This window comes from Rhinatrema bivittatum, chromosome 1, assembly GCF_901001135.1.
Source record: "Rhinatrema bivittatum chromosome 1, aRhiBiv1.1, whole genome shotgun sequence".
Classification (NCBI taxonomy): domain Eukaryota; kingdom Metazoa; phylum Chordata; class Amphibia; order Gymnophiona; family Rhinatrematidae; genus Rhinatrema; species Rhinatrema bivittatum.
In genome coordinates this window covers 47,901,216-47,928,684 of record NC_042615.1, presented here as the reverse complement: position 1 = coordinate 47,928,684, position 27,469 = coordinate 47,901,216, and the positions used below count along the sequence as shown (strand labels likewise).

The following is a 27,469-nucleotide window of genomic DNA, read 5'->3' as shown; positions in this document are numbered from 1 at the left end:
CGGCAGCTCCAGGAACTAAATTTAAGGCGCATGGATGACCTGCGGCCTAGGATTTTTCCACCCCCGTGCTAACCATAGTCCATCAACATGACTTTATGGCAGAACTCGGATAATAGAAGGACTAGGGGGCATTCCATGAAGTTAGCAAGTAGCACATTTAAGACTAATCAGAGAAAATTCTTTTTCGCTCAACGCTCAATAAAGCTCTGGAATTTGTTGCCAGAGGAGGTGGTTAGTGCAGTTAGTGTAGCTGGGTTCAAAAAAGGTTTGGATAAATTCTTGGAGAAGTCCATTAACTTCTATTAATCAAGTTTACTTAGGGAATAGCCACTGCTATTAATTGCATCAGTAGCATGGGATCTTCTTAGTGTTTGGGTACTTGCCAGGTTCTTGTGGCCTGGTTTGGCTTCTGTTGGAAATGATGTACCCTTGGTCTGACCCATCATGGCAATTTCTTATGTTCTTAACTCAGTCACTTGTAAGGACCCTCAGAGGAGGGAAGCTTTTATCTGTTTGATCCATGCTGGCCCTTTTTACCACAGTTGACTTTTATATGAGGATTTACAAAGAGACTATTCAGATGGGTTAGTGTGTTAAACACCTCTCCCTTTCCCCCCCTAAACATTTGAATGTTTTCACGTAATTCCCTTAACGTGTAGTGCTCTCCTGAAGGAGTTGCTTATGTGTGCCAGCAGGCCCCCGCGTGCACGTGAATGAACCTGCAGAAAGGGACTGCTCAGGAGATTGGCCGAGTGGATTAAAAATGAATTTAGGCCCAGTCATTTTAATGTTTGAGTTACTAACTGTTTGTTAAGATGTCAGAAAAAAAAAAGGATCTTGGTCATGCTGTTTACCTCCTGCTTCGGGGAGAGCTTTCCATCTAAGAGTCTGCCACTGTTTCTTGCTAATTTAGCATTCAGTTGCCTTTCCTCAGCGGCAGTTCAAAGTTACTTGTACTTTACAAAATGTCTGTTCCCGTTTTGTTTATGTGCCGCACACAGCTTGAAGCAGCTTAATTCTAAAAATGTTTTTTTCAATGCAAAAATATATAAAGATGCGTTAAAAAATATATAGGAGACAGGAGTCTTTGTTCGTGCTCCCGTCCTTCTAAGCTTTAGGAATCGTAGGAGGGGAGTGTACTCTGCTCTCGGGCGCCTTGGTATCGCCGCTTTACTGAAGGGACACACGTTCCTGCTGTTACACTGCCCTCTCACCCTCTTCCCCAAGCCCAAATAACCCTAGAAAGCTCAGGATTCCCTGAGTGGGTGGACTGCTGCCCACCGGGAAGAAACTACAACCTTGGCCCTCTTCGCGGGTGCCAGAACTGCCGTTGCTGCCTGCTCTCACCTGCCCCCCCCCCCCCCCCCCCCTGCAGTAAATTTCAGGATTTCAGTCTTGAGCTTCTTGGTTAGGTTATGCTAAGTGGCCATCATAAGGACTGCGCTTGTAGGCCCGGCTAGAAAGGGCTGAAGGCAGAAGTACCGGAAATGACGTAGCCACAGCATGCTAGGAATTATATATTTATATAATATATTTAGTAGCCGGGCATAACCATATATGTGATGATATTTTAGAATTGTTTACTCCAAAAAGTTGTTATCACGTAGGCAAAACATAAGCTTATGCATAGGTGTTAGTTACACAAATTAGGTATAAGTTCTTAGAATTCAATGAATATTGATATAATGTCATTAATATTTATGTAGAGCATGATATACTGACCGATGATTTCCCTGTTGCTTGTTATCCATGTCTTAAGATCATTTAAAAGGTGTGAATTTTTGCTAACATCTTGGGTTTTATTTGTGTGTGCACGATCAGATAATAAATATAAAGGAAGCTGGTTTTTGTATTCTGGTTCATGAGTGATTATTACCAATCTTTCTTTTCAAGCTTTTCAGTTTGTACCGCCAGAAGTGTACAAAGCCAAAAGAAGGGGGCCTGCCAGGGAGATCCCACGAGGGCTCCCCCGTGTCAGGGGAACCTCAGAGACGTGGTTTTGTGGGCTGCCTACCCTAAGTGCTTGGGTGACAGAGTCTGGGAGAAGGGGATAAACTGAGTCAGTGCAGCGGAGTGAAGTATCTTTAGGAACCTTCGTTTTCAGGTTGTGGTTTTTTTTTTTTTTTAGTTTGTTTGTTTTTAGTTCTGGGAATTTATCAGAGTTTATTGCAACAAGAACGAAAATGACATTTACCCAGAAAAATGATGCATCATATTTTCCCACTGGATCTCTCCGGTTTTTGTTCTTGTAATAAACACTCATAAATTTGCAGGAAAAATAAAATAAGTGAAAATAAATGTTTCTAAGTATCTTTTTTTTTTTTTTTTGTAAATCTCTTTTATTGAAGCGAACAAATTTACATACATATAGTAAAACTAAGAACAACACTTCAACACTTTTGTGAATTAACTCCCTGAATACCCCCCTCCCCATATCCCTCCATCCCATCCTTCCCATACAGAGAACCTCGAGAACAGATCAAGAACATGTCAAGTATGAATCACCATTTTTACAATAAAGAGCCCATAACCAATAAAACTGAGAGAAGCGGTAAGGTGTACATTGCCTGAAATTGGGAGACACTTGGGAAACACTGCCAGGGAGATAAACGCTAAAGCGAAGGAACCCAGGAGTGAGAGGAAAGAGTACATCAGCCGAGGAGATTAACATCTTAATGACCCTCCAAAGGAGATATCACCTGGATATTGATTGGTAAAGAAGTGTAAAATGTAGCCCAGATGTCACGAAATAGCCGTTTCTTGTTAGGTGAGAATCGTTTGTACATAGAACCATATTCCATTTGGAAAAGTTCAGTCATCAAAGCAGTCCATTAGCCTCCACTGGGTGGGATGGATTTAATCCAGCGCAACAATATGCATTTTTTTGCAATTAAACACCCTTTCGCCACAAACATCACATTGTCCACATTAATGCTGGAATCTCCGATGTCGTTGTTCAGGAGACAGAAAGAGCAGGATCATTGAAGATCGGATCCCAGAATTGCAGCCAGACGCTGTCGAACATCTTCCCAAAAGGACTGGATTGCTGGGCACTCCCAGAGGCAGTGAATCAAGGAGGCCTGTGGCAACGCACACTTTAAGCATGATGCATTGTCAATAAGGCCCACTCTCTTCGCCCTGGACAGGGAAATAACTGTCCTGTGGAAAATTCTTTGTTGCAACTCATGCAAACTAACATTGCTCGTCAGCTTAAAGACTGAAGAGTATGAGTGATGAAGCATGCGTTCCTCTAGTGGTTCACCACTGTCTGGTGTCCATTTGGGGAGTAGAGAAGAAAACACCTGGAACGTCCGAGCAGAATTGCAAAATTTATATAAACAAGAGAGGTTACAAGTTTGCGATTTAAAACTTTTGAACAATTAAGAATAATACAAATTGTCGATACCACCATCCACCCCATGCATCAACTTGGCATAGGATGCTCTAATATGAAATTGCCAAGGTTGCACTCCCAATCTGGCCTGGCATTGTTTGAAGGTGTAAAGTGAGCCCGATTCCTGGTCTAGAAAATTTCCTAGGAGCCAATTAGGGGAAATCTGAAAATTGTGCAACAAAGGTAAACAGGATCTAGATTCCTGAGAGAATTCCCTTAAAGGGTAGTGGGGTGAGATGTGGGTAGGTAAGTTTAATAAAGTACGAGTGTGAACCCATATTTTCCTAAGTGTTCTCACCAAACCAAATCGTAACTGCGACCCTCGTAAATCATGGGGTTTGGAATGCAGGACCACACAAGGGTCCATGGGAACACATATGGCCTTAACCAGACGAGGATCTGTGTGATTGTTATGTACCCAATACCCCAAAAATCTAAGATTGGCCGCCCGTGAATATGTCATAAAGTCTGGAAAATTGAACCCCCCTTATACCCTCGGGGTGGTGAGTGTAGCGTAGGAGAGCTTGGCTTGGCTTTTTTCCCCCTCCAAACAAACGTCCGAATCGCCTTTTGAAGTATACAATTACTTTGGTTAACAAAAGGCGAAGTATCATCAAGAGAAGATAAATCAGTTTTGGAGCAGTGACCATCTTTATGACAGCAGTGCGACCCTGAAGTGATAATGGCAAGGATTTGATTGCCAGCTCTGAAGCTGACGTACCATCTTATTAATAACCTGTGGGATATTCAGACTATACCATTGATTTGGAGCTGGGTGAATTTGAATGCCTAGATATTTAATAGTCGAGGCAGCCCATTTCACCGGGAAGTCTGGCCAATCACCTTTTAGTGTTCCCGTGAGATCCAGTGCTTCTGTTTTGTCTAAATTTAGTTTAAATCCCAATATAGACTGATATGTGGAGAAACTTTCCAATGCTGCCGGTAGGGCAGTGCGTGCATGAGTAAGAAGGAGCAAGATGTAGTCCGCGAAAAGAAGAGATTTATATATCTACGGACCCACCGCTATGCCTCTTACTGTAGAAGTGGTATGCAAGCGGTGCACTAAGGGTTCCACTGTGATAATAAAAAGTAATGGGGATAGAGGGCAGCCTTGCCTGGTACCCCTTCCTAGGTGGAATTCCGCAGAAAGTAAACCATTGACTAGTACTCTCGCCGTCTGATTAGAGTATAAAAGTGTAGTGTACTCATAAATTCTCCCAGTAAAACCCATTCTGAGAAGTACCTTTTTAAGAAAGGGCCACGTCACCCTGTCAAAAGCCTTTTCTGCATCACATGTCACAAGCAACGGATCTTTAAGAGAGAGGATGACACTATTTTCCAAGGCGGCCTGGACTTTATGTAAATTTACCGCTGACCTTCTCCTGGAGACAAAGCCCACTTAGTCTGGGGATATAATCAGGGGCATGATAGGTTTGAGCCTATTGACTATGATCTTTGCATACAATTTAATATCCAAATTTAACAAGGAGATTGGGCGATAGGAAGATGATTGTAAAGGATCTCTCTTGGGTTTAGGAAGTACTACAATTGTTGCAGAACGTAAGGTAGGGGGCATTTCACCAGCAGTGGCCATAGCTTCAAACATACTAGTAAGGACCGGAGCCATATCTTCCACCAAGGATTTATATAAGATTCCAGTCATATCGTCTGGCCCTGGAGCCTTGTTATCTTTGAGCAAGCGAATTGCCTCTAGAACCTCTGCATTCTCGATAGGGCGATTGAGGCGAGTCTGCTGCTCTGCTGTTAAGTGGGGTAAAATGATAGACTGTAAAAATGCATCTATAGCTTTTTCATCTACCTCTTCTGCGGAGTATAGGGCATGATGGTAATCTGAAAAAATTTGTGCAATTTCTGGGGAGGTAGTTTTAATTTCCCCATGAGGGTTCTGAGGTTTAGCTATAAATTTCGAGGGGTCTTCTGATTTTAAAAGACTTGCTAACAAGCGACCCGCTTTGTTACCAAAATGAAAACATTGAAATTACTTATATCTTAGAGATCTAGCCGCCCTTTCATGTAATAAACTATTAAGGGCCGCTTGCGTCCCCCCAAAATTAAGCTCCGTTTAATTTTCCTCATTTGCTCCTCCGGGGAGAGATTTGCCGCATCAGCTTTCTTTTTTTGGTGACTAGCATAATTAATGATGTCTCCCCCCTAAGCACAGATTTTGCCGTTTCCCACAACAGCACTGGCTGATGGGAATGTTGGCCATTATATTGCATGAACTCCTGCCACTTCCGTCTTAAATAGGCCAGGAACTTCAGATCCATAGATAATTGAGAGGGGAGACGCCATTGACCAGCTACCTGGAGATCTCGTAAGCCAAAGTCCCCCACAACTGGGCAATGGTCAGAGATTACTAAAGGGGCAATAAAAGACTTTTGAAATCTAGAAAACAAAGTTTCAGAGACCAGTCTATGCGGGTTCTTGTCGCATGAGCTCCAGCTATGTGCGTAAAGTCAAATTCCCCAGGATGGAGAGTTTTCCAGATATCTATGAGCTGGAGATTTTTGCGTAGAAAGTTTGGTCCCTTGTTGTCGCTGATTTGGTGCCCCCTCCCCGCCGGCTGCCTATCCAACTGTGGGTCCACGACGAAATTTAGATCACCCCCCATGATAAGAGGACAGTTCCCTAAGTTTGAAACGTGGGCAATACGATTAATAAAAAAGGAGTGGTCATAAGAATTTGGGGCATACACTGACGCCAGTATGATAGGGGAACCCCTTAAGAATACCTTGGATAATGACATACCGTTCCTGAGGATCCGTGAATGTGGCTTGAACCTTAAAAGATACTCATTTGTGGAAAAGTATAGCAACCCCCCTACTTTTTGAGGTTCCAGAAACATAGAAAACCTAAGACACCCATTTCTTCTTCAATTTTACTACTTCCTCTGGAGATAAATGTGTCTCTTGTAAAAAAAAACAAACAACAAAACAAAACAAAAAAAAAACTACTTTGGCATGCAACTTATTTAACGTGGCCAGAACTTTTTCCCACTTGATCAGGATGCCCAACCCCACCACATTCCAAGTTACTACCTCCAGAACCATGAGAGTGGATAGAGTAAGCCTGGAGTCTGGAGGAAATGAGACCTAGTAACTTGTAGGGCTACCTGAGGAAAAAAATAGGCATTGAGCTCCTCATAGTCCCCACCTGAGGATATTGTCAGTTGTAACCGCTGGTGTGTAGTGGTAATCCATATACATATCGACCTGGATCTAGTGAGGTTCTCTGTGTACCCTCCCCTCCCTCCCCCTCGCTAAGGCAAACAGCAACACATTCCAACTAGCAACATACAGAAGCGAGGTAGTGGAATTCCGCACCCCCACCCCCAAAGATAGTACAATTCCCATATTAGGGACTCGAGACACGTGTACTGATGTATGCGGCCATCAGCCCACCTCCTCCCCCCCCCCCCCCCCGAAGTAACAACAAGAGCATCCATATGCGTGTACATTACCTTGCCAAAAAATAGAGGCACGTAACTGATTAACAAAACGCAGGCATCTGTCATGGTATATACGCAGTCCATTCATAGTCACTGCAGTTAGTGAGATTATCAGTAAAAAAAGAAAATAAACAGTGGGCGCATAGATTTGTATAGTTTGTTTACACACCATTTTCCCCCTGCGGTTCTTCTGGTGAAAAGAGAAAGAGAAAAAAAAATGCTCCCTGACTGGAATATCGCAATACTCTTCCAGCCCCTAAATATTTGGAGTTGCGAGCTATGCAGACAACTTTCAAAAGTTCTTCCACGTGTGCATAAGGCCAGGCTGACTCACGTCGTACCCTCCTGATCCGATCCGGGCAAGCTGTCTACATATTTTCGGGCTTCAGGAGCAGAGTCAAAAGTCTTGGTCATGCCGTGGTGCAAAATGTGAAGTTGAGCCGGGTAAAGGACAGCAAATCGAATTTTCTTGGTATTAAGATCAGAGCAGAGACCAGTAAATTCTTTGCACTTTGCTGTGACTCGTGGTGAAAAATCTTGAAACACCAAAATTTTGTTGTGGTCATAAAGGAACTCCCGTGTCTTGTGGTAGTGCTGCAGAACAAGAGATTTGTGCGCATAGTGAAGGAATGTGGCTATAACTACACGGGGGCGGCGATGTCGTTCACCCTCGATCCGACGGCCAATAGGATGTGCTCGCTCAAGCAAGCCTCCTGAAGGTGATGCTAGCGAGGGCACCAGACCCAGCAGCCATGCTTCTAAAAGGTGTGGAAGCTCAGCTTCAGTAAGATCCTCCGAAAATCCAACAAATCGCAAATTGTTCCAGCAAGTGCAGTTCTCTAAATTGTTAATTTTTTCCTCACTTAATTTCGCCGCTTTTTCTAGTTGGTCCACCTTCCTTTCTAGGGCCCCGGAATCATCTTCAACTAATGCGACGCTACCTTCCACTTTTTCGATCCGTGAATCAAAATCAGATAGAGAGGCCCTGATGTCTGTGATTTGCTCAGATATCTGATGCAAACGCATGTCTAAGGCTGAGATTACCGCCTGAGAAATCTTGTTTTCCAGGAAGCCTTCCGCCAGCATGGCGGGCTCAGAAGGCTCAGTGGCCATCTTGACGTCTAAGGCCTTTATTTTTTCTTTTTCTTTCCGGATTGAATGGGTCGCCATAGGAGAGTCACATTCACTTGGTTTTTTTCACCCGTTTTTGAAGTAGGTGTATCTGCTCACTTCGCCCAATTTCAGACGCGGGGAGCGAGATGGAAGGGGATTTAGCACGGGTGATGGCCGGAGCTCAGACTGCCAGCTGCTGCCAAGCTCACTACATCACGTGAGCTCCTGTCTCTAAGTATCTTTAAGTAGAAGATCATAAGAAGATAAGAAATTCCATACTGGGTCAGACCAAAGGTCCATCAAGCCCGCAATCCTGTTTCCATCAGTGGCCAATCCAGGTCACAACTATCTGGCAGGATCCTAAAGAATAGGTACAATTCTTCTTGGTCTTAACAAGGGATAATCAGTGATTTCCCCAAGTCTATCTGGCTAATAGTGGTTTATGGACTTGTGCTCCAGCAAATTGTCTAAATCCTTTTTAAACCCAGCTACACTAACAGCTTTCAGCACATCCTCTGGTGACAAATTCCACAGTTTAATTGTGCACTGACTGAAAAAAATACTTCCTCCATTTGTTTTATATGTGTTGTATATTAAGAACATAAGAAATTGCCATGCTGGGTCAGACCAAGGGTCCATCAAGCCCAGCATCCTGTTTCCAACAGAGGCCAAACCAGGCCACAAGAACCTGGCAATTACCCAAACACTAAGAAGATCCCATGCTACTGATTCAGTTAATAGAAGTGGCTATTCCCTAAGTAAACTTGATTAATAGCCATTAATGGACTTCTCCTCCAAGAACTTATCCAAACCTTTTTTGAACCCAGCTACACTAACTGCACTAACCACATCCTCTGGCAACAAATTCCAGAGCTTTATTGTGCGTTGAGTGAAAGAATTTTCTCAGATTAGTCTTAAATGTGTCCCCGAGTCCTAGTACTATTGGAAATGGTAAATAACCATTCCCCCCCACTCATGATTTTGTAAACCTCTATCATATCTGTTGCATCCGTTGCTGCTCGACGCCCTCACTCCACCCTCCTTACCACTGTGGCGACTCCCTCCGGGCCTGATGAACGGTTTGCTGCCGTGGCGTCTTCTTGCCATCTTCCTCCAGCGTCCCTGGAGCGGCACGATGCTGTGGATCCGCCATGTTCCTGATGACGTAGGGTGCGCGCGCGTGCTCCGAATAATGTACCAGCAAGGGCGCAAACCTCAGGGGCGTCCCCCTGAACTGACATCATCCGCTTCCAATATAAAACAAATTGAGTTAGCAAGGATTCGTCCAAGCTACTCTGCCTCCTCGGACTTACCAGGGGTACCTGCTCCTCGGGGGCCTCGCTCTCTTTCTTTATTTTCAGATTGCTGATAGGAACCGGTACTCGCTCCTCGAGGGCCTATGTTCCTGAACACTCTGAAGATTCTCTACTGCCTGGAAGCTATCACAGATACAGACAGTTGTGAGTTACCATCGCTCTCTCAGAGCTTTCCCTGGAACCAGGATCTTGCTCCTTGAGGGCCTAACCCTTTCCAGCTACTGAGCTTTCTAAAGACCTTATGTGAGATCTGTCATCCAGTTCTGGTTATGAACACAGCATTACCTGTCTATTCACTATCTATAGTTTCTTTACAGCTCAGCAACCCTGGGATCGCTGTTCCAGTACCTGAGGGACTTCAGTCCTGCCGGGCATATCAGCTCACTACTGCCACCTCTGGTGGTTCTGCTAACCTGTCTAATAAAAGAATTATCTGTGTCTGTCTCCGTATTCAAGCCTATCCGGTGGTCCCTCTCAGGATATCCTCCTGGGGGTGCAGTCATCTGCCATCGGCCCAAGGATTCACCTATCTACATTCCTCTACAGCTGAATGACCTCTCCAAGCACTCTGCTGGTAACAGATGGCTACTCCTTCCCCACCAGGAATCTTCAGCAACAGATTCATTACAGTTTGTTACTACTCCCTCTACAGGAGCTGAGCATATCAGTTTACTAACTTCTTCCTCAGGAATAGATTATAACAGATTGCTAACTCCATACGGAGATTCATAACAGATTATTAACTTCTCCCTCTTGAGGTGTCATTCACAACCAGCTTGCTCACTCCTCCCCTTCATAGGAGTTTATCCATAACAGATAGCTAGCTCCTCCCTCCAGAGGAGCTCACTCATAACTAAATCGCTAACTCGTCCTACCACAGGAGCAGATTCCTAACAGAATGCTAACTCCCTAGCAGGTTCCTAACAATATCCCCTCTTAACCATCTCTTCTCCAGGCTGAAGAACCCTGTTCTGTCAGCCTTTCCTCATAGGGGATCCATTCCATCCCCTTTATTGTTTTGGTTACTCTTCTCTGTATCTTTTCCAGTTCCACTATATCTTTTTTTGAGATGAGACGACCAGCACTGCACACTACTCAAGCTGCGGTTGCACCCTGCATCGATACAGTGGCATTATGAACTCCTCTGATTTATTTTCCATTCCTTTTCTAACAACATCTAAAATTGTATTTGCTTTTCTGACCACTGCCATGCACTGGACTGAGGATTTCACAGTATTATCCGCAATCACTCCTAAATCATTTTTCCTGGATGATGACACCTTCTATGAAACGCAGTATTGTGTACCTACAGTTTGGATTCCTCTTCCATATATGGAGCAGTTTGCACTTGTCCACATTAAATACCATCTTGAATTTAGACACCTGATCTGTCAAGGTCCCTCTTGCAATTCTTCACAATTGGCTCGAGATCTCACAGCCTTGAATAATTTTGTGGCGGGGGTGAGTAGGAGGGAATGCAAGTAAGACCTTGGGTTATGTGAGTTAGGCTATCGGGGGCTATCTGGGGGATGATCCGTCAGCGTGATGAAAAAGAGTGACTTGGTGATGGTTTGAGCGGGGGATAAAAAGGAGCACTGGCCAGAGCTGAAAGAAAGGTGAACAAGTACAGGAAGAGAAAAAAAAAACAGGCAAGTTGGGAGTGGGGAAAAAGGAGAGATGTGTCAGACAGGAGAAGAGAAAGCAGATCTGATAAAAAGGGGCAGGAGACAAGACTTAGTGAAAAGCAAAGGCTGAGGTAAAATTATGTATGTATATATATATATATTTTTTTTTTTAGTTTAGCTTGTTTAACAACATTTTTTTTTTTCTGGTGCTGGAAAAATAATTCTCCCGCTTTGGAATTTTCCTAAGCTTGCCGATATTCGGGTATGTCCTGTTCCTGACCTTTCACCCTGTCTTTTAGCCCAGCATAGGCTTTTGTCATTACACAAGTTGTGAAGGCCATGGTGGTCCCCATGTCGTCGAAGGCGTTGCTCAAAGATCAGGAGCAGGAATGGAGGTTTAGTGCCTTTGGACCAAGTTATAAGGGGGGGAAGGTAGTGAGAATGCAGGCCTGGGAATGAGGCCTAGTCCCAGAGCTTACCTTGAGGAAGACTGGGAAGGAAACGCAAGTCAGTAGAAAGGAAGTATACGCCCTGCAGGGCTTCCTCCTCTTCCTCCTCCCTCTGTCTTGTCAAAAATCAGTGGCCAGGTGGGCAGCAGAATTCACAGACCTATAGGAACCTGAAAGGGGGCTATGATGTGAACGATTCTGCTGTGTCCCCTGGAACCATCCACTGATTTCACACAAGCCCCGCCCCCCTTAAGTCCCGACAGCCGTGGGCGTGAATTGGATTCGAACCTGGGACTTAATTGCTGCAGGCGCTTATGAGGCTGTGAGACATAAATGTAGATGGAGAATGAGAAAGAGAGGGAAAAGTGTAGGATTGTGGCAGACAGGAAAAGGGATGAAGAGAACGGGGAAAATAGAAAGAGAATGAGAAAAAAAAGGCTGCCTGTGTGTGAGAGAGAGCAGTAAAGGAAGACTTGTGAGAGATTCCTGGCTATATAACAATGTGTGATATGTGGAGGGAGTGGCATTGGGACAGCAATGGTTCTTTGGGCTGTGGTGCAGATCTTTGTCATAGTGGCAGAGACCTTTTTCACACTGTGGGTACAGAATCAACTGGCGTGATAGCTTCCAGACTCATCCGGCATGAAATGACACTTGAGGAACATGAGGCATAACCCACGCCAACTACAGAGTCAGGGCGAAGATATTTAACCTTCCACATTTCCAAGGTAGGAGGCATCTTGGCTTCCATAATTTGGGACCTAGAAGTATCTGGACTTGTAAAGTGATGAATTTCAAAACGTGGAGTCTTGTAATTTTTTTTTTTTTTTTACAAAAGAAAAATGATTTTTAGCGGTTAATACCGGCACAAGTAGCGCTTTAATGAGTAATGGGAAACGAATGTGTGCTGCTGTTTGAATGCAGGACACACGTGTCTCTAATGCAAATAAAAGAGTAAATTAACGTTGCATTGTCATTCCCGTTTCCACTTCATCTTTCTGCTGTGAAGTCTGTTCTACTCCGGTGCTGCCGCAATGCTTTTCCTTGTGCCGGTAATGTTTTTGCATCGGACTGGTCTGTTACTGCTGAGCTATGGAGATCCATGCAATCCCTTTCAGAAGTATTAGTTAAACCTATGGCCAGATTACAACTACTCTTTTTATTTTGGGAACCGGGACTGGGGTCTGGCACCACGATTCTTCATTTGCAGCTCTCTGGGGATTTTTTTTCTTGATTTTTATTTCTCTTCTGAACTCACTTAGCCCAGTTCACTGCATCGGCGATCCTTTGGGGGGGGGGGCACATCGCAGATTTCCTTCCAGAACCCCTGTGCCCTAAATCTGACCACCAGGTGTCGCCATTGCACAATGACAGAGACTCCTTTCCTCAGGGGCCAGATTACAACTTCTAACATGACTACTAGGTGGCTTTGTAATGAGTGAATGTTCATCAGAATAGTTTGGTTCTAGTAATTAGATCGGTCAATTTACTCTTTCCTAGCGCCGATGTAATAAGACCCGCGGCAAAACGGGCGCTAGTTATGAGCGCGGATTTTGATCACCGTGTATGGCTGACGCTGACGCTTCCACGGGATGTAAAAAAAAAAATTATGCAGATGATTTGCGCACAGAAACCCGCACACAGGGAGAAATGTGCGTACCTAAGCGCGGTAAAGCCCTATGTAATAAGCGGCCGCATTTGCGCTCAAACCCAGTGCCAATAATCCGCGCATAAAAGTGAGCAGGTGAACGGGTCTCCCTATTAATTGAAAGTATGACCTTGGAAAGTAATTTTAATATTTCCAGTAACTGTACTGCAAATATTTTTTGCATGCTAATTCACACTGGCATAGCTGTGAGATAGGTGCTCATTTGGGTTGCAAGTTAATTAAAAATCTTGCTGCTCTTCTGGACGTGATTCTGTCCCAGGGAAGCGCCTACCTAAGCTGGCCCTTCGGAAGCCGAGCTAGGTGCTCAGCTAGGTGCTTATCAGGCTGCTCGGGCGCTGAGATAGGCCCCCCAAGTATCCGCTGTCACTTAACTCATGTCCTGATCATAGCGATAAAAAGCCTGCATTAAAAAACCCGCACTAGCATTAGTACAGCTTCTTGCATTGCCTATGATTAGCTAATTGCCTCCTTTGCATGCTGTTAGCATGAAATCACGCAGAAAAAACTGCGGGTCTGTAAACGCGTTCGTACGTGCTTTTTTCCCCACGCACAAAACCCTTATTACATCCCTGTATAGGGATTTGCGTGGGAAAACGCACGTACAAACCTGCGTTAGCTTCAGCGCACCTTATTACATCGGCCCCTAGTGATCAAGTACCTGAATTGCTGTTCCATAATGGTCTTGTAAGTTGTTTGAATCAATAAGAGGTAGATTTTTAAGATGTTGCTCACGCAAAAACGGCCACATATGCATGTATGCAGGCCGCGTGCGAGCAACACGAATGTTAAGAAGTCACGAAGTACGCACGTACATGCCCGAGCACGCATTTATTTATTTTATTTTAAGCAATTTATATACCGAGATACGTTGGGAACATCATCTCAGTTTACAGGTAACTCAACATAGCAACAAGCTTCACAGAGGAACAGTCAAAGATAAAAAGGGTATAAACAAGAAACCGTTTAGCTAACATAGGGTAAAAAACAAGAAACGCATAAAAGATAAGGGGTGGAAAAGGGGCAGGGCATGGACATGGCATGGGTGTTCTGGGGCGGGGCCAAGATAAAACGTGCGTAATTCTGAATTTTAAAAAAGCTGACCATGCCGCGTGTCAGCGTGTTATCCGCGTAACTTTACTGCTGGTCCTAATGAGAGGCAAGTCTGGAGATCTCGAGTTTTATGGCTTTCGGCACAGCGCGATGGTTCAGGGTCGAGTGAGGGTCTCGCAGGATGAAGAACCAGATGGGTTCTTGAAGACCACAATATCAACTGGACAAACTGGTGGACCAACTGGAAAAATGGGTTTTTCTCTTGCGCGAGCATGCCTTAAAAATTCGCCTGTATATGTGAGTGAAAGTCGCAAAAGCCCTAGCAGAAATGTGCTCGGGACATTTACTCGAGCCATCTCTTAAGGTTGTGTACACACATACGCGCATGAGGGTATTTAAAATGATATGCTCGCACTTGCGTGCACGATATAAAATTGCAGTGTATCTCTGCCTGCACGCTGATACGCGCGTTCCTTTTAAAATTAGCCAGTAAGCTAGTAAAGTGAAGGGTTTTGTTTTTTTTTTGGTTATATTTTGAAGATAACGTTGAAACAACTGTGCGCGGCAGCAAGGCTGCGTGCAGATTTACAGTAGTATTTTATAGCCCAATTGCATCAGATACGTGTTTAATATAAAATACACGTAACCTTACCCTGCAACATACCTGTGTATGTAGGCTTATGCACGAATGCATGCAATGAATTGAAACCACCTATATCAATGCATTGAATGTGAGTACTTTTCTATCTGTCTAAAATTATAGAGCAAAAACATAGTAGGACTTGTGTGTATCGGGATATACATATCTCGAGAAATTACCAGTTTTACCAATTCGTCCAGTCCAGGTCATCGAGATCCTCCTGGTTCTTCACCTTGAACTCCCCCCTCCCTGCTCCGTTCACCCAGACCTCCCACCCTGCCAACAGTACACAATAAGCAAGTTTAATATCACTTACATCAGATAATTAGCAGGTGTAAAAATACATGAGTAAGTTGGCAAATCTGTATGTATAGGTGTCTTGTTTTTAAAATAGCAAGTTGCTTACGTAAATGTTGGCCCGTTCCAGGAATGTCCTTAACAAGAGGAGTTGATATGTACACAGCAGTCTCTGCTAGCTGCAGTGTACAAATCAACTCCTTTTCATCACTTATAAGGTCAAAACTTCTTTACTGATGTCAATTTTACAATGGATACCTCTGAATGTGTTTGTAATACTACTACCCCTTACCCCAACCCACCTCCTGAAAACTCACCTCGAATCAAAGTGCCCCCTTACGGTGGTCCATATATAGAGTATCAGAGTGAGCCTTATAAAGAGGTTCTCTCTTTCTCTCTCGCACCCTTCCCGCCTATTTAAAATTTGTGTAGCTCCCGCAAGGCCCACTTAACGTGCGTATGTGGCCATTTTTGCGCGCACAAGGCTTTAAAAATCTATATATGAGAGCAAATAGATGTTAAAAAGAATGGGGGATAATATATCCTGAAGAACTCGCACCGAAGAATCAAACCACTCAGAAAAAGTAGAATCAATCTTAACCTATTGTCTAGATTCTAAAAATGACTTAAACCATAGAAATACTTTACCCCCAAGACCAAGTTCTCTCAGCCGAGTGAATAGCAATAAGATGAAGAAATAGCAGAAATATTTAACAAATACTTCCGTTCGGTGTTGACTAAAGAAGATCCTGGAGGACGACCATTGCTGGTTGGTAAGAGCAGGAGCGGGGTAGAGACAGCACCATTTACAGAAAAGAGTATTTGGGAGGAATTAGCAAAACTGAAAATAAACAAGGCCAAGGTGCCAGATGAGATACATCCCAGGATACTAAGGTAGCTCAGAGAAATGCTGGCGATTCACTGAAGAACCTATTCAGTAGCTCCCTGGAGAGAGGAGTGGTGTTACAAGATTGGAGAAGGGTGGTTGTGGTCCCACTTCACAAAAGTGGTAGCAGAGAGGAGGCTGGAAACTACAGGACAATTAGCCTTACCTTGGTGGTGGGGAAATTAATGGAGCTCAGCTGAAGGAAAGGTTAGTGAATTATCTACAATTTGGTGGTGTGCTGGACCCGAGTCAACATGGTTTTCAGCACAGAAAAGTTGTGTCAAATGAATCTGATTTTTTTTTTTTTTTATTGGCAGACTAAAGAATTAGATCAAGAGCAAAGCTTTTGATACAGTCCTGCATAGAAGACTCATGACTAAAACATAAAACTTGGGAGTGGGTGCCAAGGTGGTGGAATGAATTACTAATTAGTTAATTGACAGATAATAGTGGATAATGGTAAATGAAATCTACTTTGAAGATAGAAGAGTGATAAGTGGAGTGCCTCAAGAATCAGTTCGGAGTTTGGTTCTGTTCAGTATTTTTCATGAGTGATATTGCAGAGGGATTAGAAGGAAAAAAAATTGTCTTTTCATGGATGACACCAAGATCTGCAACAGAGTGACACACCTGAAGGAGTAGAGAGAAGTTAGACAAGCGGTCAAAGGTTTGGCAGCTGGCACTGAATGCCAAGAAGTGCAGAATCAGGTATTTGGGGTGCAGTAATTCAAAGGAGCTGTATGTGATCAGGCAAAAGACTGATGTGGATGGACGAAGAGAGGGACCTTAAGGTCTTAGTGGCTGATGATCTGAAAGTAACGAAGCAATGTGACAAGGCAGTGGCTAAGGCCAGAGGGAGGCTGGACTGCTTAGGGAGATGCATTACTAGCAGGAAAAAGGAGGAGTTAATACCCCTGTGCAGGTCTTTAGTGAGGCCTCATATGGAATACTGTGTCCATTTCTGGAGACTGTATCTTAAAAAGAATAAGCACAGAATGGGGGCGGTCCAGAGAAAAGCAACTAAAATATCTTGGGGTCTGCACCGGAAGACCTGTGGGAGGGTCCTAAATATATATACCATGGAGGAGAGAAGGGTCAGGGGAGACGATACAGATTTTAAATACCTGAAAGTTATTAATGATACACAAAAATCAAAACCAGAACTAGGAATCATGATATGAAAGTCCAAGGGGGATGATTTGGAACCATTGCCAGGAAATGTTTCTTCACAGAAAGGGTGGTGGGTGTATGGAATGGCCTTCTGGAAGAGGTGGTGAAACAAGAACAGGATTGGAATTCAAAGAGCACGGGATATACACACTGTGGATCCCTAGAGCAGCGCTTCTCAACCAGTGTGTCGCGACACACTAGTGTGTCGCCAAACACCAGCAGGTGTGTCGCGTCTTCCGGTGTCCCACTGCCCGTTGCACTTCCCTTCTCTTTTTCTACAGCCCCTGTGGTCCAATTGGAAACCTCCTTTTTTTCCTACCCCCATTGCCCAATGGGAAGCATCTTTCATTTTGCCTGCCTCCGCACAGGCTAATCGGAAACCTCCTCCCTTCTACCTACCAGTGGGAGTAGGAAGAAGGGAGGAAGCCTTTGATTGGCCGGTGAGGCAGGCATCGCCTTCGTAAGGGGTGGGATGGGAGAAATAGCAGTTTCAAACTCCGACGAAGCAAGGCTGCCACAGCCCATGGCGGCGAAGAGGAAACCCGACCCTGATCGAGGCCACCACGGAAGCCCATCCCCGTGGTGGCGAAGAGGAAACCCGACCCTGATCGAGGCCACCACGGGAGCCCATCCCCGTGGTGACGAAGAGGAAACCCGATGCCGACGAAGCAAGGCCGCCACAGCCCGTGGTGGCGAAGAGGAAACCCGACTCTGACCGAGGCCACCACGGGAGCCCATTCCCGTGGTGGCGCAAAAAGAAGGCCCGCTGGAGTAAAGCCGCGGCGGAACTGGAGCCCATCCCTGCAGTGAAGAAAGAATACGTTTTTGGTGAGAGCGGGTGGGTCTGTGTGTGAATGGATGCATGGGTGAGAGCTGGTGTGTCTGTGTGTGAATGGATGCATGGGTGAGAGCTGGTGTGAATGGGTGCTTGAGTGAGAGCTTGTGTGTGTGAATGGAAGCCTGGGTGAGAGCTTGTGTCTGTGGGTGTGAATGGAAGCCTGGGTGAGAGCTTGTGTCTGTGGGTGTGAATGGAAGCCTGGGTGAGAGCTTGTGTCTGTGGGTGTGAATGGAAGCCTGGGTGAGAACTGGTGTGAATGGGTGCTTGGGTGAGAGCATGTGTGTGTGGGTGTGAATGGGTGCATGGGTAAGAGCTTGTGGGTGTGAATGGAAGCCTGGGTGAGAGCTTGTGTCTGTGGGTGTGAATGGAAGCCTGGGTGAGAGCTTGTGTGTGTAGGTGTGAATGGAAGCCTGGGTAAGAGCTGGTGTGAATGGGTGCGAGAGCATTTGTGTGTGATCGAGAGAGAGACTGGTCAGGAAGATGACTGGTGTGAGAGAGACCGAGACTGGTCATGGGGTCTAATTGGAGATGTGTGTGTGAGTGACTGGTTGTGGGCTCTAAGGAAGAGGACTGTGAAGACAGAGCTTCAGCAGCCCTTGCTGCTTCTGGTGAGTGCTATTGGCCTGAAAGGGAAAGTAGGAGAGTTACTGGAGAGGGTAAGTAAAGGTGGCTTTTTAAATGTATTTTTCTTGATTGATTGCCATTTTACTTATTGGGTATTATGCGGTCTGCTGTTTTGAAATATTTTATTGATATTTGGACATGTTTTAATAATTTTTATGAGTTTTTAATTGTTGGATATTATTCTGTTCAGCAAATGTTTTGTAACATTTTTAGTATAGCTTTACAATTATTTCTGTGTGGGGCTCTATAGCAGCTTGGCTTATTCTGTTTTCCCAATAGGAAATGTATTAGTGTTTAGGGCCTGGTTTAATAGTTGTATTTCTTAGATAGGATTGTTACTGTTTGAGTGTGTTCCATAATACAGGTGTAACTTTGTGCAGGTTAGTTTGTGTGCATTATTGCAAATCCTTAGGGGTAGATTTTAAAAGCCCTGTGTGCATAAATCCTGCCGGATTTATGCGCACAGGGCACTCACGCGCCTATTTTACATAGGCCGCTGGCGCACGCAAAGCCCTGGGACGCGCGTGAGTCCCGGGGCTTCGTAAAAGGGGCGGGAGGGGGCGTGTCAGCATGCCAGGGGTGTGTCTGGGAGCGGGTCCGGGGGTGCGGCGATGGTTCAGGGGCGGGCCGGGAAGGCGGTCCTGAGTCCCCCGGCACTGTGGCCTGTGCCGGGGGATGCCGAGGTGGCGCGCGCAAGTTACGCCTGCCTCAAGCAGGCGTAACTTGCACAACAAAGGTAGGGGGGAGATTTAGGTAGGGCTCGGGGATGGGTTAGATAGGGGAAGGTGGGGGGATGCGGAAGGAAAGTTTCCTCGAGGCCGCTCCGATTTTGGAGCGGCCTCGGAGGGAACGGAGGCAGGCTGCACGGCTCGGCGCGCCCAGGCTGCCGATTTTGTGCAGCCTTGCGCACACCGACCCCGGATTTTATAAGATACGCGCGGCTACGCACGTATCTTATAAAATCCGGCGTACTTTTGTTTGCGCCGGTTGCGCGAACAAAAGTACGCGCGCGCGTACTTTTAAGATCTACCTCTTAGAGTCTGGTAGGTGCTATATTTCTCTTTCCATTTCTCCAGGTTTGCACTGCATGCAGAGTGGCTTTTTTGGTTTTCCATTCCAGTTTCTGTCTCCATATTTATTATTTGTGGTTTTTCTGTACTTGGTGAAAGTCAGTTCTGGGTGTGTGACCAAGGTGAGGTATTTTACTAGCATGTATCAGTCTTATTTGTTGTGTTTTCTCAATAGGACATGCATTAGTGGTAAATTACTGTCTTTTCATAAGGAAGGCTATTGTGCCTGGTAGTAAAGGGAGTTTGTTTTGCTTTTACTGAGATGTCATCAGAACCAGAATTATCTTTTTTGTACGGTGAGTTGTACAGGGTAATGCCCTAGTTCTGCTCTGAACTCATTGCTGGGGGTTGAGGGGATTCCTATGGATGCAGAGTGCATGTTTACATTTAGCCCCGTGATGGTCACACGTTCAGTGTGTCCCGCATGTGAGAACCATCTGTTAGGTGCGTCTCGGCCAAAAAAAAGGTTGAGAACCACTGTCCTAGAGCATTGGATCCTATACCATTCGTCAGGGAGCCCTCAGTCGTTTGAGTTTTCAGGACATCCATAATCCATGTTAATGATGTTTGGATGCCTTGCCTTGGTTGTATGCACCCCATTCACATTCATTGTGAATATCCTGAAAACCTGAGTGGCCAGGGAACCCGGGGTGGGGGACGGTCAGGGTCCATGAATACAGGTTTGGGAAGGGATGACAATTAATTTATCATGTTCTTTTCTGCATTTATTTCTTATGAACATTTTTCACTAAAAAAAACAAACAAACAAAAAACAGTTTAGGCTGTTTTTCTCTTTTCAGTCTTTTTAAGTTTTAGAATTATGACGACTCTGTCTCTCTTTCTGTCCAAGGTGTCTGCCATATCCCTGAGCTTTTCTCCTTATCTTCCCTGTTCAGACAGCTGGCTCCATTTGTTTTAGTTTACAAAAATAACTGAAGCAAATACAGACATCCCAATCTCTCCAAATGAATTCTGTATATACACGTGATGCGTTTTTTTTGTTACTTACACAAAAAATATGGAGCAAAATATAAAATTGCAGAGGGGGCAAAATTGCCTCTTCCAGATGAAATCATGTTACATTTGTTCGACAGTTTCAACATCAATCACTGTCACCACTGATTTTAATCTTGTACCCCATGGAAGTTCATATTTTATTTGGGAAAAAAAAGTCCCTCTTTTACTTCTGTGTATAATAATTTCAGATGGGAGCCATATAATTCTTATTAATTGTTCGTAAAGCTCCCGTAGAATAATAATGACAAATATTATAAACATGACTTGAAGTTCAAAAACCATTGAAGTAGAGTTTAAGATCCACGCACGTTTGCCAGTGTGTGCATGTGGACACGGCGATTTTATAACATATGCGCGCATGTTATAAAGTTGGCTATATGCACGCACATGTGCGCACGATTTTTTATTGACACATACATCTGCATGCAAATAGGTGAACATTTTAAAACATACGCGCGGGTGTACGTGTGCACCCGATTGTATAACTTGCGCGCGCATGTTATAAAATCGGGGTTGGCGCGCGCAAGGGGGTGCACACAAGTAGCATTTAAAATACTGTTGCCACGCGTACGTCTACAGCCTTTACGCGCACGCGTATCGAGAGAGAGAACGAGAGCCTCTGTATAGGGTCAGTCTGATACTCTCTATATAGGTTACCACTCTAGAAGGCCACTGAATCGGGGTGAGCTTTTGGGAGGTGGGTTGGGGGTGGGGGTTTTTACAGTCACATTCACAGTAAAATTGACATCAGTAAAGAATTATAGTGAGCTTGAATGAGAAGGACCCCTCCTCTCCCTTCCCACACCCAAAGCAATGCTGAATTGCAAATTTCTTATCATCCTGCTAGACCAGTCCAGACAAATGGGTTTACTCCACCCCCACTCCAGCTGATGGAGACAGAGGACATGGCCTTTTTCTCCTTGACATCATCACTGGATTAAAGGGAGGTGCAGCCTTGGCCCTTGCCGTTAGTCTCTGCCTGTGGCAAATGGTGCCCACGTGTGGATTGGTGCAGCAAGATTTCAGTCTGCCAGGGTCCTTGGCTCATGTCTCAGCCTGGATGAACAGATGGCTCCTTGATTACTGTGTACAATTCTGCTCGCTGCATCTCAAAAAGAATAGAGCTGCACTGGAGAAAGTGCAGAGAAGGGCAACCAAAATAATAAGGGGCATGGACGGCTGCACTATGAGGAAAGGCTAAAGAAGGTAGGGCTGTTCAGTTTGGAGCAGAAACGACTGAGGGGGGATATGATAGAGGTCTACAAAATCATGAAAAGACTTGAACAACTTAATGTAAATCGGTTAATTACGCTCTCAGATAATAGAAGGACCAAAGGGCAGTCCATGAAGTTAGCAAGTAGCTCATTTAAAACAAATCAAAGAAAATTCTTTTTCACTCAGCGCAAAGTTAAGTTTTAGAATTCATTGCCAGAGGATGTGGTTACAGCAGTTAGTGTAACTGGGTTTAAAAAAGGTTTACATAAGTTCCAAGAGAAGTCCATAAACTGCTATTAATCAATAAGGAATAGTAGCGTGGGATCTGTTTAATGTTTGGGTACTTGCCAGGTTCTTATGGCCTGGATTGGCCACTGTTGGAAACAGGATGCTGGGCTTGATGGACTCTCGGTCTGATCCAGTATGCCATGTTCTTATAGTCCTTATAAGTGATGAAAAGTCTAACGAGGAGTTGATTTGTTCACTACAGGCCTAGCTGCATTATACATATCTACTCCTTTTCATCCCTTATGAGGGCTGTAATTCTTTACTGATATCAATTTTACTATGAATACCTCGGAATGTGTCTGAAACAACACCCACTCCGATTCAAAGTGCCCCTCTAGAGTGGTGCGTATGTATAGAGTATCAGAATGACCCTATACAGAGGTGCTCTTTCTCACTCTCTCTCCCCCAGGTTCCTGCATCTCATGAGGAGCAGTAGCACAGTAACGTGGGCCGCATACGCGCGTCGCCTTTGCCAAATTTGTGGTTACGCACGTTGGACTTGGCCCCGACCAACACCAGCCCCCTTTTTCTGCCTCCTTATTCTGGACGCTCCTTCACGCGTGTGCGTGCGCCCTTCCCGGCTTCTTGAAACCTGCGTCGCTCGCGGGCGGCCCACGTATTGCCCGTACGTGGCCGTTTGTGGGCGAGCGACGCTTTTAAAATCTACCTCTAAATGGGGGGGGGGGGAAACTTGGAAACTGGCTCCTAAAAATAAAAGGAAAAATAATTGCAGATGGAGAAGCCTACAAAAAAAATATAGATGGTAAAACTGGGGGGGGGGGGGGAGGGGGTGGTCCCTAATTCAAAGGAGGCAGCAGCCGCTGCTGTGATAGTCTGATAGAGGAATTTTCACCAATTACTGACAATTAACGTTACAGCAGTTTTTAAGCGCACCAGACAAGCTTCCAGGCTAATTACAGCTAATGAAGAACCTCGAGCAGGGCTTTGCTTTTTAAATCCCGTCCTTGCATGCAGGAGCCGGGGAACGTGATTTCTTGTGACACTGCAAGCAGCCCAAGTGTTTGGAAATCAGACAGTTTGCATGGAAAGCACCGGAAGGTCCAGTCAGGGGTGATAAATTATTGACGGGCGTATATTGGCCGGCAGAATGTAGCCCCGGTCACTGGTAACAGCCACCGAGAATCGCTGTGACCCATTACATTAAACATTTTCTTTTTTTTTTTTGCTGCTAATAATAATAATAATGATAAATTGGAGGGGAAAAAAAAATTCAGAAAAATAGCCGAGACTCGTGCAGCTCCCATGGGTTATTCTCACCATTTAAGAGGGGAGGGGAAGGAGGAAATTCCCGATTTGTGTGTTGTGGAAGTGTTTGCATGCGTTTGGTGAAATTAAATTTGGGTGATGTATTGATTTACTGATGCAATAAAGTGGCTGCAGGTACTGTTTGGTGTTCAATGTTTATATTTCGTTTTTCCAGGCCTGAATTTTAGAGCCTGTGTTTTTGGGGTTGTTTTTTTTTTGGAGGGGGGAAGCTTAAAAATGATCTAAAGCAAAGAGCGTGTTTTACGAAGTGCGGGCAAGAGGAGGCAAATTGCCATAAGTATAGAGGAAAAACTCCTGTTCGATCTATCCGAGAGAATGAGAGGAAAACCTGGCGATAGCAGGCCTTGGAAGAGCCCAGATGATGGGTTTTGGTGCTACGGTTAATTGTGATGTTAAACTAATAAAACTGAATTCTAAAAGCACGACGTGCGCCGAAATTAGGGGAAGTGCAAATATGTTGGGCTCGCGCGCGCCAAGCGGATTTTTAAGTGTCACCCGGACATGTGTGTAGACACCGCCGCGCGCACGCCTCGGAACTACTCAGAAAGCGGCAGGGACACGGGCATTCTGGGATTGTAACCTGAAATTTGCGTGTAAATGCTTACGCGATCCGGTGCTCGCCAGGGTCCCCCGCCGCGTAATTTTCCTTCTGCTGTGGGTGACGCGTAAGTAATAAAATTAAAAAAAATATAGGCAGGTCAGTGGGGTTTTAGGGGTCGGGGGCTAACAGGGTGCAAGGAAGGCCATTAAACTAGGGAGGATTTGGAAGACCGGTTCCTTAACGAACTGGGAGCAAACTGGGAAAACAGACAACGGTGTCGGCACGTGTCCCTATTAAAATCCCCCAGCAGAAGTGGGATTTGCACAGACAGGCACGCACCCAACTTCAAATTGAGCGCACGTGTCCGCCCGGCCAGATGTTATAAAACAGCCGTGTCCCTGGGTGCGGGCCAAGGAACGCGCGCACACGTGTGCCTGCGCACTGGTTTGAAAGTCACCGTCTCTGTGTTCATTGAAAAGTGGTTATGTTATCACCAACAAACCTGTGTGTGTGTGTGTGTGTGTGTTACACAAAATGAATGAAAGGGATGCGAGAGAGAGAGAGAGGGCTCCTTATTGGATTTGGTGCCAGGATCTTTTGCATTCATTAGAGGTCGGTGTTTATGTTTTATCGTGATACAAGACAAATCCTTTTGAAGTGCTACATGGTGCAGATTGTGCCTGAATGTGGCCGAGGCAAAGCGTGACTAATTTATAATCGGTTTGGCCATGTGACCCGTGGGCAGACACCTCATGAATTTTCCACACACTGAATATTTGATGTGGGGGGGTGGGGGGAGCTGGTCTGCCATGTGCAGGATCTGGGTCTTCTGCTCCCTGGGGGTGGGGTGGGGTGGGAAGGGAGCCCCGGTCGTTGTGCAGTGGTGACAGATAGCGCCCGGATTTAAGGCCCGTGAAGATGGGATCCGGGAAGGGAGCTGTGGTGCCCGACAACCGGTCGAGGACCATCGCTGCGGTAACTGCACCGAAGTAACTTGGGAGGAGATAGAAAACCGGGAAAGAACTCCCCCAGGTAGAGGTTGTGACTGAAAGGATGGTGGCATCCGATCCCAGCCCCGAGCTGAAAGCCCAGGAGGAAACTACCTCCTGAACAAAAGAAAAAAGCTGTTTCGGTTGATGAAAGCAGCAGTTCCTCCGAGCTTAGTGTATTTCATGAAAAGCCAAACAGTTTTGCTTTAGCCTTGTGTAAGAGTGGCAGAAAGCAGCAGTACAGTATGAATAATTTTTTTTCTTTTTTTTTTTTAGGTTTAAAAGTGAAAATATAATTTTACATGATTCTTCTGGTGGTTTCTTTTTCCGCTGCTCTGACTGTCGTAGGAGAGGGGGAGGCCTGATCACACGGCAGCCACGCCACCTTGGAAGGTGGCGTGGCTGCCGTGTGATCAGGCCTCGCTTTTCTAATGCAAGAAAAGACCAAAAAGTGCCTTAAAACACCCTTACATTTGGAGCAGTGCCTCCTGTTACTGCACGCAGGATCACATGACCACATACAAAATAACCATTGACCAAAGAATAATATATAAAATGGATTATTGCACCCCGTCCTCAGTAACTCAGACAGGACCTGAGGTACTTAAGCATTATCCCCCATAGACACAAAGTGGGAGAAACGCTTGCGCGCATCCGGGCCCATACGGCGATAGGATCATTGCATTCCTTTTCGGGGTTTCTCTAGAATGGCGTTAGAAAGGAAATATAGACTGTCACGCTCACTCGGTACTGGGGGAAAAAAAAAAATATGGCCCTTCTGAAGGGAATGGTGACCTGGCAGGGGTCGTATGGCGTTTCTCCTTCGTTTTCTCTGGAGGGCTTTGCTGTCCGACAGATAATATTGTGCGGGGGTGCTCTGCTGAGGATGGGTAAGCCCGGGGAGGTTGGGGGCTCCTGTACCCGGGTTTTGGTCTGCTGTGCTTTTTGGGGGTGGGGGGATGTTTGAGTGGAAGCACAGATGCTCTCTGCTTCATCCGAGCTTCCGCCTACAAACTCGAATGATTCAGAACTGGCGACTTGCTTTTTGAGTAATAAATATATAAATGTGTATTCATGCATTATTTGGGGTTGCTGTTTTTTTTTTTGTTTTTTTTTCATCATTGTATTTTCTTCTTTTAGTTTGCAGACGGTAGGTTGTATGCCACCTCCTGTGTCCTCGGCAGTAATTTTAACCAAAGCCGTTGGTGGAAACGAGGTAAGATTTTGCCGCATCGGCTGTTGATAATTACTGTCCGTGCGTATATTTTCCTAAAGAAATGAGATGAAGCATTGTAGTGTACGGGGTCCCAGCCAAGAGTGTCGTAAGCAGAAAGTAAACATGTGAAATAGGAATTTTAGACTTGCATTTTGTGTGCTGGGGGTGGGGGGAGTTGGTTGGTTTTTGAAGTCGATCTTTAGTGTAGCCTGATTTTGGTGCCAAAACAAAAGGATCTTTCCATCCTACTTTGTGCACATCCTCAGGAACTGTCCTATCATTCTCGCACTTCCGCCATTTAACCATTATTTTTTTCCCTCCCTAAGTGTCATTTGTGTCTTCATTGCAAGCTTTTATTAAAAAAAGAAAGAAATCAGTTTATTCACCGCTTTCCATAGCAGGTTTTGTGGTTTACAGTGAGCAGAAAATGCTGGGGTTTTTTTTCCCTTCTAAAGAAAAATGTAATAGTGGTGTTAAAGTTTTTAAATATAACTGGTTTTATGGTAGAATTTACTGCTTTTTACTTTTGGCTTCAAGGGTCTCCTTATTGGTGCCTGCTGGGTCTTTGTTGCAGGCCTGAGTGTTTGCCCTTATTGTGCAAATGAAGGGTCTGAGTTCGAGTCCCACTCCTTGGAGACCTCCTTCATTACAGCCTTACACAATTACAGTTGCCACTTCCTCAATTAATCCCAATCATGGCCTCCCTTGTCTTACCTCAAAGCCTCTTATTTGTTTTTCATTGTGTCCCCTGTCTGTCTTTCACGAAGGGTGGGTAGGTGCAGTCCATTTCTGCGGCTCTTTATGGAGCTACGTGCATTGTGAGGGCTGATACTGTTAACCACGTCCCGTAAACGCTCCTCTTTGCTTGAGGATGCCGTGAGCCTTTTGCTGCTGATGTGGTGAGTGGCTTCCCACATTCAGTCCAAGCAGCCAGCACCAGTGAAAGTCATTACAAGCTGCTATTAAGTTTCTAACAATGGTGATTAGTTTCTGCGAAATACGGGGTGCTGGAGCTGCTGGCTGACTGACTTGATTGCACCAAACACCCAACAGAGGGGCTGTGGAATCCTCACTTTGAGACTTAAATGTTTATAAAACAGAAGAATCCAGTGCCAATTTTTTTTTTTTAACTTTTTTTTTAATTCTGCAAATTGTAATCTCCTCAAAGCAATATGAAAAGGTCTATGACAAAAAGAGGTATCGGACGTCCAGAGTGGATTTTGTTAACTTATCATGCTCAGATCTGAGCTATAAATCTGCCCGGGTTCCTACAGCTCGCGGTCCTGCTCCCTTGCCTGTGAATGTA

The 27,469-nt window shown here is 45.1% G+C and overlaps 1 protein-coding gene across 4 annotated transcripts in view; it reads left to right on the top strand.

Moving 5' to 3' along the window:
* SLC10A7 (solute carrier family 10 member 7) overlaps positions 1-27,469 on the top strand; it is a 339,519-nt gene that overhangs the window by 34,808 nt on the left and 277,242 nt on the right. For all 4 annotated transcript variants that reach the window (XM_029602657.1, XM_029602585.1, XM_029602751.1 and 1 more), the window contains exon 4: positions 26,088-26,163. In XM_029602657.1, the coding sequence (XP_029458517.1) occupies positions 26,088-26,163 (76 nt within the window). The remainder of the gene's footprint in view (positions 1-26,087; positions 26,164-27,469) is intronic.